This window comes from Arvicola amphibius, chromosome 6 (genome assembly GCF_903992535.2).
Source record: "Arvicola amphibius chromosome 6, mArvAmp1.2, whole genome shotgun sequence".
Lineage (NCBI taxonomy): Eukaryota > Metazoa > Chordata > Mammalia > Rodentia > Cricetidae > Arvicola > Arvicola amphibius.
This window is the reverse complement of record NC_052052.2, coordinates 80,799,700-80,812,584: the sequence shown is the minus strand read 5'-3', so window position 1 is coordinate 80,812,584 and position 12,885 is coordinate 80,799,700. Positions and strand designations below refer to the sequence as shown.

The 12,885-nt window shown below is 40.6% G+C and overlaps 1 protein-coding gene across 1 annotated transcript in view; it reads left to right on the top strand.

Annotated features, from left to right (window-relative positions):
• The window catches only part of Pappa (pappalysin 1), a 231,629-nt gene that overhangs the window by 133,162 nt on the left and 85,582 nt on the right, over positions 1-12,885 (top strand). The window contains exon 10 of the mRNA XM_038334912.1: positions 11,930-12,123. Within this exon, the coding sequence (XP_038190840.1) occupies positions 11,930-12,123 (194 nt within the window). The remainder of the gene's footprint in view (positions 1-11,929; positions 12,124-12,885) is intronic.

The window sequence follows — 12,885 nt, the reverse complement described above, 5'->3', positions numbered from 1 at the left end:
AGGGACAAGATCATACCTGGCAATTGTCATTAAGTCTGTCAGAAAAGAGTAGATGCATATAATTCAGGATCTGAAACAGCTGATTACATTTTCAGACCCACTGAAGCTTGAAAGAAAGCATTCTCCCATGTCCCTCTGAGCCCCTTTCTTTCCTGATTAGATATCTTATTCCCGAATGAGGATTGCTTGGTTCATGATGCTTATACCGGATCCCACTTTCTGACTGTAGTACAACTCCTTGTGGCCAGAGTTCATCTTTTAAGGCACAGTTCATCCAGCTAAATAAAGAGGACATCTCTGGCTAGTGTTCTGGGATTGATAGCTAGCAACGCCATTTTTAATCCCTTGTTTCTGTATGGGCAAACCCCTCTTTCAGTCCGTGGAGACTGACCTCAGAGCAACCACAGATTCTTGAAAGCTGTTTTGAATAGGAAAAGTCATGATGACCCTTTCTGTGCCTGATCAAAATGGGTTATGGTTTTGATTTCTATATCCAAGTGTTCCAATTAACTCATTAGATTTAGGACGATTGTCCTCCTTTCTTCTCACTCCCTCTTGTCTTTTTACCCTTTTCATTTTAGGAGAGTGGAAAGACACACACACACACACACACACACACACACACCACATACACACACACACATACACACACACACACATACACACACACACATACACACACACCACATACACACACACACACACATACACACACACATACACACACACACATACACACACACATACACACACACCACATACACACATACACACACACACACACACACTTCTTTAAGAACATAATGCAGTAAAAACAACACAAATTAAAGAGCATACAGATCCTAATTGACATAAAATCCTATTCCAAAGTCTAAATATTATCCTCTTTATCACATAAAAGAAAGAACAAACTTACCCAAAGGTGATCTGCTTGTTTCCTGTCTCCTCATCTTGCAAGCACGTCAATGTGTCTCACTGAATTAGAAATGGAGGACACCGTGACTTGAATGCATCATTCTTTTGGATTTTTCTGAACCATATGGCAGGAGGATGGACTTTGTGTTGAGCCAGACCAATCAGGGCTCAGGATGGGACTCACCCATGTTGTCACTCTGGCTACTACATGGGTACGCTACCAAAACCCAGTACACTGCAGTACCTTAGTCATGACCAGCCTTGCCAGAGAATGGTTACTGGCTTGGTTTCATGTGGTGCCCTGACTCATCCTCCAGTCCTTGGCCCGCTGGTACACATAACACAAGTTTATCCAAATGCCTCAGTTAGAATCACCAGGCTGCTGTAACAGAATGATGGGTTCCTTGTTTTACTGGATTGAGAAGGATACACATACATGTACATATTTTTATTTACACACATGCCCTTCCATTATGCTTATATACATGAAGTTCTCAGGATTATCAAACATTGTATTTTCTCGGTCTTTATGTAATAATGGTTCTTCACTAACCAGTCAGGACCCTTGGCTTCTGAAAAGTTTCTGCACCCCAATAAACCTCTCCACCAATACAATAAAGCAAATTAGAAAAAAAAACAACTAGCTTTACTGGATGCAAATGCTCTCAGATGGCTTTCCAGCTCCCCAGAGAGGAGATGTGAAAGGAAGACCAGAACACCTTGTGTTTGTTTTCTGGGAGCTGTTTAAATACCCTGTGGGAGTGGTCTTGAGCATCTCTGGAGAGGGGTCATCATTTGGCAGGCTTTCTCAGGGGCAGAGTCTGAACTGAGGCAACTCCCATGGGGGAGGATTTCCACCTGAACATTTCAGACTTTTTAAAAAAATATTTATTTATTTATTATGTATACAATACTGTCTGTGTGTATGTCTGCAGGCCAGAAGAGGGCACCAGACCTCATTACAGATGGTTGTTGAGCCACCATGTGGTTGCCGGGAATTGAACTCAGGACCTTTGGAAGAGCAGGCAATGCTCTTAACCACTGAGCCATCTCTCCAGCCCCATTTCAGACTTTTTCAATATATGGATGTGAAGCTTCCATTCAATCAGTCTCCATCAATTAACTCTGCTGTGTTTGGCACCATACTTAACTATTCTGAATCTCAGTTGCTGCATTTGTGAACGAGATGTACACGGGCTATGTAGTTACTGAAGGCATTTGCAGCATAGACCTTTGTTTATTAAGTGTGCATGTATTTACAGATGGTCTGTGTCTAGAATCTGAACACAATGGTGACAAAAGTACCTGTCCTCTGCTTTCATGGAATGGCTGCTTTCATTTAGGAAAAAATATCAGATAAATATTTGAACAGACAAGTTAATGTTCTGAGAGGAGTAGATTAGCGGTAAACAGAAGCTGTAGGAAAGCTTAGAATTGTATTTGGGGAATTCATTTGGATAACCCTTCATTAAAGAGCTAAATGGTCATGGTAAGACATAAGTAAAGAAATGAAAAAGCGATTTGGTGATTTGGGAGCTGAGTTCAGGTATGCACCCGAAATCAGAAAGATGAAAACATTACTTAAGAATATTGATACCTTCTAGTATTTTCTGCGTATTATTGTATCAGATCTTTCCAGTCATTTTGCAAAATGGATAAGAAAAGTAAAGTTGCTTTAAAGAGTAAATACCAAAGCAAACAGAGAGAGTCGTGGAAGGATGGTATATGTTATTAGATGCCAAAGAATACTTTAAAGCAGAGTTGAAGTTGGAATTTTGATTTCTGGCACAAGATATGTTTTTCATTAATGCCCTTTTTCATGTCTTTCAAGAAAAGTTCAGCGCTCACAGTTTTCAAGGATTTTACTTTCCAGTTTCCCATTTCAGACTAAAAAAATTCAGGCTTGAGAATTAAAGGGTTAAAAGAATAAAGATCCAATAAAATTTTAGAGTAAAATATTTGAAGATTGTGAAGTTATTTAATCTAACTTGTTTACTAGCCAGAAGAAAAGACTGAAACCCAGGAAGAGAAGAACCTGTCCTCTGTCGTTCCTCCCTTCCTTCCTCTCTCAATGATCCCTCCCTTCCTCCTTTCCTTCCTTTTACCCTGCCTCCCTCTCTCCTTTCGTTTCTTATTTCCTTCCTCTTTTTTCTGTATACTTCCTTTCTTCTCCCCTTCTCTCTTTTTTCCTTCCCCTTCCTTTCCCTTCCCTTCCCTTCCTTTCCTTTCCTTTCCTTTCCTTTCCTTTCCTTTCCTTTCCTTTCCTTTCCTTTCCTTTCCTTTCCTTTCCTTTCCTTTTGTTTCCATCCAAAACACTTAGATCTATTTATAGTATGCTGTCTTTTTGCATATCAATGTTTAGCCCCCTTCTGCCATTTATTAACTTGGATTCTCTAAGTCGAATTTTATTTTGTTATTTCCTGTTGCTGATTTTAGAGGTCTTGGGATCTTAGACATCATTTGTTCTTGTACTCACATCTATTTCATTGTCACTAATAATTCATATGGTATTAATTGTCCGGACCCTTTCATATCATGAGATGTAATTGGAGCTCCAAAGAGAACTAGATAGAAAAATTATTTGGGGCTTTGAATATTTGGGCTTATTGGATGTGTTGTCTTTATATTCAAGTTGCTATCTGTGCTGCAATCTTTTCAGGCCATTTAATAAATATACTAAATTCAAGGTAATATCAACACACCTTCAATTCTAATTCAGAAGACTGCCAATTCCCTTCATTAAATTTCATTACAATATATATTCTCTTTTCTATCCAGCTATTCTATTTCTTTTCAAAGTTGCAAAAGGCAGAAAATAAAGCAGTGTTTAGGACAGAAGGTAAAACAAAGGGACCTTGTAATGAGTTAGTTACAGAGTTGCACTGTTATGATTAATATACGCCAGAACTTGTACTAGACCTTCATTTAAAACTTGCATTAAAGTCTTTATGTAGAATAACTTGTTTGAATAATTCGAAATCAGGTTTGGTGTTCAGTTTGTTTATTTTTTGTTGATGTTGTTTTTATTGTAGATAGTGTTTCACTCTAACTAAGTATCAGAGTTTTTGTTAGCTTGACAAAACCTGGACTTCTCCAGGATGAGGGAATCTCAGTTGAGGAATTACTTCCATCATATTGGCCTGTGGGCATATGTTCTTTTTATCAATCAATCTATCATCTATCTATCTGTCTGTCTGTCTGTCTGTCTGTCTGTCTGTCTGTCTGTCTAAATATCTGTCTATCTACCTGGCTTTTCCAGACAGGGTTTCTCTGTGAAACAGTTCTGGCTGTCCTAGAACTCACTTTGTAGACCAGGCTGGCCTTGAACTCACAGATATCCTCCTGCCTCTGCCTACCAAGTGCTAGAATTAAAGGTGTGTGCCACCACTGCCTGGCAGGCACATTTTCTTAATTTGTTACTGATTGTAGGGTGCTTAGCCTGCTGTGGACAGTGCCATCCTTTGGCAGGTGGGGCTGGACTGTGTCATGAAAGAGACCTGAGTATGAGCCAAGAAACAAGCCAGAAAGCAGCATCCATCTCTGCTGCCAGTCCTACCTCTAAGCTTTTGTCTTGAGTTCCTACCCTGACATCCCTCAGTGACAGGCTGTGATATGAAGTCAAAGAAGCCGTTCCCCTTCTTCTCTTGGTCAGAGTATGTTATTACATCAACAGAAGCCAAGCTAACACACTCATGTAGGACTCAAATTCATGGTCCTTTTCCTTTGGCCTCCTAAGTGCTGAGATTACAGGTTCCCCAAGATTACACATGGATCACTGAGACAATTTTAGATAATTGATTATAGCAATTATGAAACTCTACAAGAGCTTTATTAATCATTTACTGAGTTTCTCTTATAAGACTGACAATATGCTAAGTATCAGGGACATGATTTGAGTAAGCTGGAGCCAGTCTAGCACTATCTCAGAATCAAGATGTATAAATAATAACATCTATTTATTATTAAATAGTAACCACATAGTATGATCAGGCAATTTTATAGGTTCCAAAAATAAAACATGCATTTCTGTGAAACTTAGAAGGATACAGGGAATAATAACACATAAAAAATATTCTTTAAAATATTTTTGTGTGGTCCTGTGGGTCATTAAATCAAGGCTTCACACATGGTAGGTGAACATGGTACCAATGATCTAGACCCCAAACTTTAAACTTTGGGTTTCCTAATGTATAACACATGCTGTGAAGGGATCTAGCCACTTGGGAATGAGCACGTACTTTATGTAAACAGTGCTGTTCTTTGAGTTGACTCCTCACCGAAGAGGTCACAAAAAGAGCAAGAAAAACAAACACTATTTTTTTTAGAAGTTTAAGCTTCTAACGCAATGGAATCTGAAATAGAAACTTTTTGAATTGACAGCTGTCAATCTATGTGGATGGATGGATGGATGGATGGATGGATAGATGGATGGATGGATGGATGGATGGATGATGGATGGATGGGTGATGAATGGGTAGATGGAGAGATAGTAGATGGATCGGTATGTGGGTGTATGGGTGGGTAGATGAACCTGTGAGTAGCAGGAATAATAGTGAGACAGTTGCATAAAGCTGACTTGTAGGTCATGGTACAAATTCTTGTTTTTGTTTTGTATGATAAAGTGAGAAACCCCTGAGACATTGTATGTGGAAGTGTGTTGTTTTAAGGTAAGCATTGTAACTATGTCTGAAGAGAAGGATGACAAGGAAATATCCAAAAGTGGGCACTGCAAGAATGATGGTCCAGGATGGTGGCAATGGGACAGGTTGCATCTATTTGGAATATCCCCAGACAAAGGCGCCAAAGGATGTGTTGATGGCTGAATGGGATGTGGCACGGTTGGGTGAAATGACAAATGGGTGAGACAACAGAGAGCTGGGCTTTCTCCTTGGTGGCATGGCTGTTGATGTGGAGAAAGGGACACGGTGTGAAACTAATGTCCTTGTTGTTCCTGTGGTGTGCATTTAAATAGATGTTTGGCAGAAACCCCACTATAGGCCACTGGAACTCAGAGAAGAGACCATATCTAAACCCATATATGTGAATACAATTCATTGGCAGAATTTTTTTGAATTATTGTTCAAGTTTTAAGATAGAAGAGAGAATTTAGAAGAATTTAATGTTCCCAGACCTAGCTATGAAGTCTGGAAGTGCTTACTGTAAAGTGAATCTAAGAGACTGTACATGAAGGTATGTGGGAGATGCCATATGATAGAAGGGGCTAGGATGGCATGGTGGCATGGAGGAGGGAGCGATATGGCAGAACTAAGGGACAGAGAGGAGATGAGGGGAGGAGAAGAAAGGAGATTCGAGAGATTCAAGTGGAAAGAATGGAGTCACACTTTCACGTGCCTTGAGGGAATCAAGCGAAGATATTGATGTCATGATTACTTTCAGCACCTCTGAGGTTGCGGGGCTGACGATGTTAGAGTAGTCAGTACAAAAGCCAGAGCTGAGACAAATGAAGAATGAATTACAGGAAGAAAAAGTAGAAGGGATATACACAGATTCCTCTTAATAAATTTACATCTTATGAGATGTAAGGTAGGAGAAATAATAATAATAATAATAATAATAATAATAATATATTAAATCTAAATTACTGTGTTTTATTTATTTAAAGACTTTGTATTAAGGAAAATTAGTTTTAAATATTGAAAACTTGGGTAGACTGTACTGTTCCTGATGGTTTGTAAGAAATGAATAATATGCCTGAAAATAAGAACTGGTTAAAAGTGAAAATGCAGAAATGCAGCAGAGCAGCAGGCCGGGCGCCCCATGCTGGAGACACTGGCTGAAGTCTTCATGGTGGAGACGCAGACGGCTGAAGTGATAGGAGTGGATGCTCTGAAGAATGAATGGAAAGAAATAGAGAGATGTGGCTGGAACTTAGGTTAAACAAGGAATCTGAACTGGTCAAGGAAAGGAGTTGAAAGCTACATGAAGATTTTGAAATACTGTAGGCATCAATTAAATACTCCAAGCACGGTGAAATTCGCCCTTTAGAGTCACACTGACTGAGAGGGAGCTGAAGCTGGAAGCAACCTAAAGTTCAGTGTGAGATTACTGTGAGGGCCAAATGGAAGGAGAAATAAGCAATGCACCGAGGGTTCCTTCCCTTTCTATTTTGTTCAGGTTGTAGAGCGGGGAAAGGGATTTCAGGCTTGTGCTGGCTTGTGATCAGCCCTTGAAGAAAGCAGAGGCCAACATGAGCTGCTCAGACTCCACAAGTGAAGCTGCTTAGAAGGTGGAGGGCCCTTGGAGCCCTCAGCACCCTGTCTGCTGTATTCTGGGCAAGCTGATCCAGCTGAAGAAGATATAAACAAAGTCTTGGTCTGAAGAAAACTAAATGAGGCCAGTGATGTGGCCTTGACATGAAATTTTTAAAAGAAAGGAAGCGTCAGGTTAAGATATTTCTGTTCCAGATGAAACAGCTCCACACATCCTCCCCAAGCAAGCCCTCAACCTTCCATCATTTAAACGATTGGGTCCTAATCCACTACTAATTGCCCTGTTCTAAGACATTATTATTTGAATCCAAAGATTACACACTATGGCATCTTTTTTGCTGTTGTGTTTGCTTGGATGAATTTTTATGTGACACCAAGTTTGCTGTGCGTAGATTCATTCTTAAATAAACAATGGAGCTTAAAAATACTATTTTTTCTTGTTTTCAAAGAAATAGTAGTGATTATTGTACTGAATAAAAATCTCTGAAATCCCAGTCATTCTTCCATCTGTTGGAGAGAGATATACACAATGAGGTCTCAAAAGCTGTGCTAACTTTTTAAAGAACTGCTCAGAGATCCCACCCTTCCTTTGGAAGGTGGTCTAGTGCTGAGAAGCACACATTGAAATGATTTGTTTCTTCATTGTATCCTAAGTCAAGTTTATCACCTAGGACCAAAATTCTCCACCGCTCTATGCATAGGCAGTTTGTACCTTTTCTTTCCTGGGGTAGAAACTTGGTAACTCTGAGAGCTTCTCAGACTCCTTTGTCCATACCAATTGGAAACTGTGAGAAGATCTAAAGATGCCCCAGCAGAAATATTGCAGCTTGGCAAAGGTGACATTCAATTTTGTTCCCATAATTTAATACTCTAGTGGGGCCAGATTCACTAGGAAAGGAATCATAATTATTAGAAGCTCAGGGAGGATTTTTAACTTTTTTCCTACAGAATATTTTCCCAAGAAGCTTCAGAAAATGGTTTCGACCATACTAATTTTGTGCATTTGAAAATTTAATTTAAATTTGTTTCTGGACAGTTTCATATTTGTATATCTCTAGGCCCATGCTTTGTGAGCCCAGAGAGATGGCTTCTCATGCAAGATGTAAGAGCTCTGACTGCTCTTGCTGAGGACTGGCATGTTAGATGGCTCACAAGCACTTAGGAGTCTGGTGGCAGAGGATTCATTGCCCCTGGCCTCCTGCAGGCTGACGGTGCAAATAAAGTCATGCAGGTGTATATGCCTAAATAAAAACAGAAAGAAATCTTTTAAGAAGCACATTGGGATGCTCCCTTTCCCCTCTTATCTCCCATAGCATTATCAGCCTCCCCCCATACCAGTCCCCATTCTACATTGATAACTTTTAGTTTTTCATGATCCCATCACTTAGGAATGTCTGGTCCAGACACTTGAGTCCCCAAAAGTTAGCATGAGATATAGAAAGGCAAAATATCAAGTGTAACATTAACAAATAAGCAGAATCAGATCATTAGTTAGCTCAAACCCAGAGTGCCACTTCATGCCTAGGAAATTTCCATAGTAGTGTGGTCTATATTCTAGTGAAAATTGTCTCATGTCTCCAGACTTTGCCTTCAAAGCTGCAGTGGGTGAAACAATGCCTGCCTACCTCAAAAAGGTCTTTATCATATGCTTTAGGGATTCAGGGAAAAAGTATCTTATTTTGACATTCAATACAGATAAAAACTGAACAATAAGTCTATATAGGGCTGATGAATTGCCTGTCCATGTGCCTTGCAGTCTTGAAACTAAGATTACTTCCTCCAAACAAGGAGAAAGTTTCACCTTGTAAAAACACAGTTTGGGAAGGTTGGCCTTGTCCGTTTCATCAAGTGTTCTCGATGGGCAGACAGATTTCTAAATCTGTCATCACGTATAGTGATGAATCCAAAATGCTCAATTCCTCTTTGGCAGGAGAAGATGAGGTTAGATGTTGAAAACAGACTGCTTAGTGGAAGGTCCACTGCAAACCAGTCCCTACTTGTGTCTCAGTTTTGATCCTTCATCTTAAGGTAAAGTCTAAAGAAAACTTCCAAAGTCTCAGTAGGAATGTGCATGTCAGGGATTCTCTAGTTTAGTCATTTATTCATTCCACAAATACTTGTTGAAAGTCTGCTGCGTTTTCTAGCGCTCTTCTCTCTCTCTCTCTCTCTCTCTCTCTCTCTCTCTCTCTCTCTCTCTCTCTCTCTCTCTCTCCTCTCTCTCTCTCTCTCCTCTCTCTCTCTCTCTCCTCTCAACATTTACAATATCCCTTTCCCCTTCCAGTGGAATATATGCTATTATAAATGTCACCTGGCTGCTACACAGAAGGTGGGATGGCAGGGTAATCATTTGCCCTTGCTGTAGACTTTAAATTCTGTACAATAACCAGCTCCCCTTTCAACGTAAAGCTTCCAAGGGACACTAAGGAAATTGATGCAATGGAAACAAGAAGCCCAGTTTATTTTATTGCTGTTACTGCTCTCTTTGTTTCTCCTGGCCATGCATTTGTATTCAGTCCCTTACCCTGTTCTTTTTACTGCTTGAGGCAGAGAGCTTGGGAAAGTAAGAGAATTCCCCAGACAAAACCCTGGCGGATGGAGTAGAGAGGCTCCCCTAGGACACTAGGAGCAGGAGAAGCTGAATAGCAGACTCTACGGATGTTATTTTTAAAAGAGACTCACAATAGCTTTGTCAGCATAATGATGGAGAAGAAATGAGATGTGGTCGTTTTCTCTTTCCTTCTCCTCACCTCCCTCCCTCCGTCTCTCCCTTCCTCTCCTCAGTCATTTGTTTTTGCTCTCCCTTTCACTCCTTTTCATCAGACTTCCTTTCTCTTTAAACCTTTTAAATTCCATGTATTTACTTAACAGGATAAAGGGGGTTTCTGGGTTCATGTATGAAAGTTAGGTGCAGTTTGGAGGTGTCAGTTCTCGCCTTTCACCACGTGGGAGGGCTGAATTCAGGTCACCAGGCTTGATGTCCTGTCTTTCCCCACTGGAGCATCTCAGCAGTCTGAACCTTTGTCTTGCTAATGCTAGTTCTTCTCTATCTTCTGACTACTTTGGTCTACCTGTCTATAATCCACAATACTATCTAGCCAGGTAACTCTTCTCCTAACTGTGTCTGTCTATATCTCCCTCCATTCTCAGATTCTGGTTCTAATCAGATTTATCATGATCTTAAATCTAAAAAGACGTAAGCCTTTAGGACAATTTTTTTTGCTGTACTGAAAGGGTTATTTGCCTTGGGGAATAAATTAAGTCATCTTAAAAAGTAGATATTATGCAATCTTATTATAATTTCTCCCTCTGTCTTTACATTGAAGGAAGACAAAGGTGGTGCCCAAGTTAGTTAACCTCATAATCTTATCCTTAAAAAATCATGTGTTTTCATTCTATGAATACTGAGTATAGACAATATCTCTCTGCTAGGCACAAAGAGCAATGCTGATACTTCTCACCTTTATAGACATTGTCTCTTTGGCGGAGAGTTGGACAATATAATTTTCTACAGTCCCTTTCATTGTTTTTTTTTTTTTTTTTTTTTTTTCACGACAGGGTTTTCCTGTAGTTTCTAGAGCCTGTCCTGGAACTAGCTCTTGTAGACCAGGCTGGCCTCGAACTCAGAGATCTGCCTGCCTCTGCTTCCCGAGTGCTGGGATTAAAGGCGTGCGCCACCACCACCCGGCAGCCCCCTTCATTGGGATTGGATTTATGGTGAATTTCCCTTGGGTTGGATCTTAAGTTTTATTGTATCTGAATTGGCCATTGCCCATGGTCACTGTGAAGCTGTGGGAAGTACTGACCTTGTATTCTGTCCATGTTAGAAGTACCTGACGTGCTGGTCACTGGACTTTTCAGTGGGCTCACACCCACCATTCAATAATTAAATTATAATGAATAGACTTATTCTGGCATGTGTGATAATATTTTACCATGTAAAGTGTTTGCAGAAATAAACAAGAAATTCGGAGGCTTGGAAGAGACTCAAAGTTCTGCTGTCCCTGAATGCAATGACTCCCTTTACAGATAACAACAGAAAAATTTAAGTCCTTTCCCCACACCCATGATCCCAGCTTCTTTCTAGAAGGTAGAATGGTAAATTTCTGTGTGCCTGTTGTTCAGACGTAATAGCATGCTCTTTACTCTCAAAGTGTTACAGGTGTGCAGTCAGCTATGTCAGCCATAAGCACCAACCTGTGTACCAAATTGCAAGAGCGTTTTCATTGTTGATAATTTGCTCTCCGTCATTGCCCAGTTTCCACTACCGTCCCTCTAGATTCCCCGTTGCATTTTCTGCTCTCGGTTTCTCCAGTTTTTACTCCTTCTGTAAATGGAGTCATGCATGTGCTCATTACTCAGCACGATCTCTGCCAGTTGCATTTGTCCAGTGCTTTTCAACCTTCCTTACACTGCGACCTTTTAACAGTGCTCTTCATGCTGTGGTGACCCCCAACCACAGAATGATTTTCATTGCTACTTCATAACTAATTTTGTTATTGATATGAATTGTAATGTAAATATCTTATATTCAGGATTTCTGATATGAGACCCCAAAGGGGTCTTGATTCACAGGATGAGAACCACTGAATAAGCTTTTGGGTATAATAGGACTTCCTTTAATTTTTTTTCCCCTTTAAGGCTAAAGAAGACTATCCTAATGTGACTAAGGACCATAGGTTCAACAGTTTCTAGTTTGGATGCTCTGTTCTACAGCAGCTGCTGCTGGCTAAAGCCAAAGGACAAATGTTTATTATTGTCCCCCTTTCTATGTCAATCTCCCACAGACGAACCCAGCCGGTGCTATTTCCATGATGGGGATGGGATGTGTGAAGAGTTTGAACAAAAAACTAGCATTAAAGACTGTGGTGTCTACACACCCCACGGTTTCCTGGACCAGTGGGCCTCCAATGCTTCAGTATCCCATCAAGACCAGCAGTGCCCAGGTTGGGTTGTTATCGGGCAACCAGCAGCATCCCAGGTAAGTTCCTAATTTGGGGGGGTTCCTGCTGAAGGCTCCCTTTTTCTAAGCTGTGGCTCTCAAGGCACCCACTTCAAACACAGCGTCATAGGACATGTCCACCTGAGCATTTCTTCAGCCAAGTGTGATACGAGCACCTGCTCAGTACCACTGGTTAAGGATACAGCATGCAGCAGTGAAGGGGAGGGGATGAAAGCATCATGGGAACAACAGCTGTGCCCCATGTTCTTTTTATTAAGACTTAGATACAGGAAAGAACTTTGTTTTGAATATACCATTGGAATTCAATAGGGGGTGAGAACTATTAGTGAAACCTTTAGCCTTTTTTTTTTCTTTTTTAACAGGAACTCTCAATTTGTCTGCTTACTGAATGAAGAGCAACCATATCCAGATTTCCTTTATAGTCTCTCCAATTTTCTGGGTTCCACTCCCCCCATATTTAAAATAGGTGTTTAGCTTGTTGCACCCCAGGGACATTGTTCAATGAAGCTGGGACTCATTCCCAAGTCCCCTAATACATTATTTGTATGACATTGCTCTCCCACAGGGGACTGATAGCCTAGATGAGCGGTGGAGAGTTTTGGGGCTGCCAGGACTTATGTGGTCCTAGGGATGGCTGTGCTTCCCTAGAGCCTCCTTTGCAATTTTCCTGCCTTCTTTGGAGACTCCCATTTCTCAGAGACACAAGTCAGCACTTCTACAGGGCCAGCACAGTGGTCATTTCTGAAGCTAATCCATCTCCTCACTTTGCAGATGATTCAT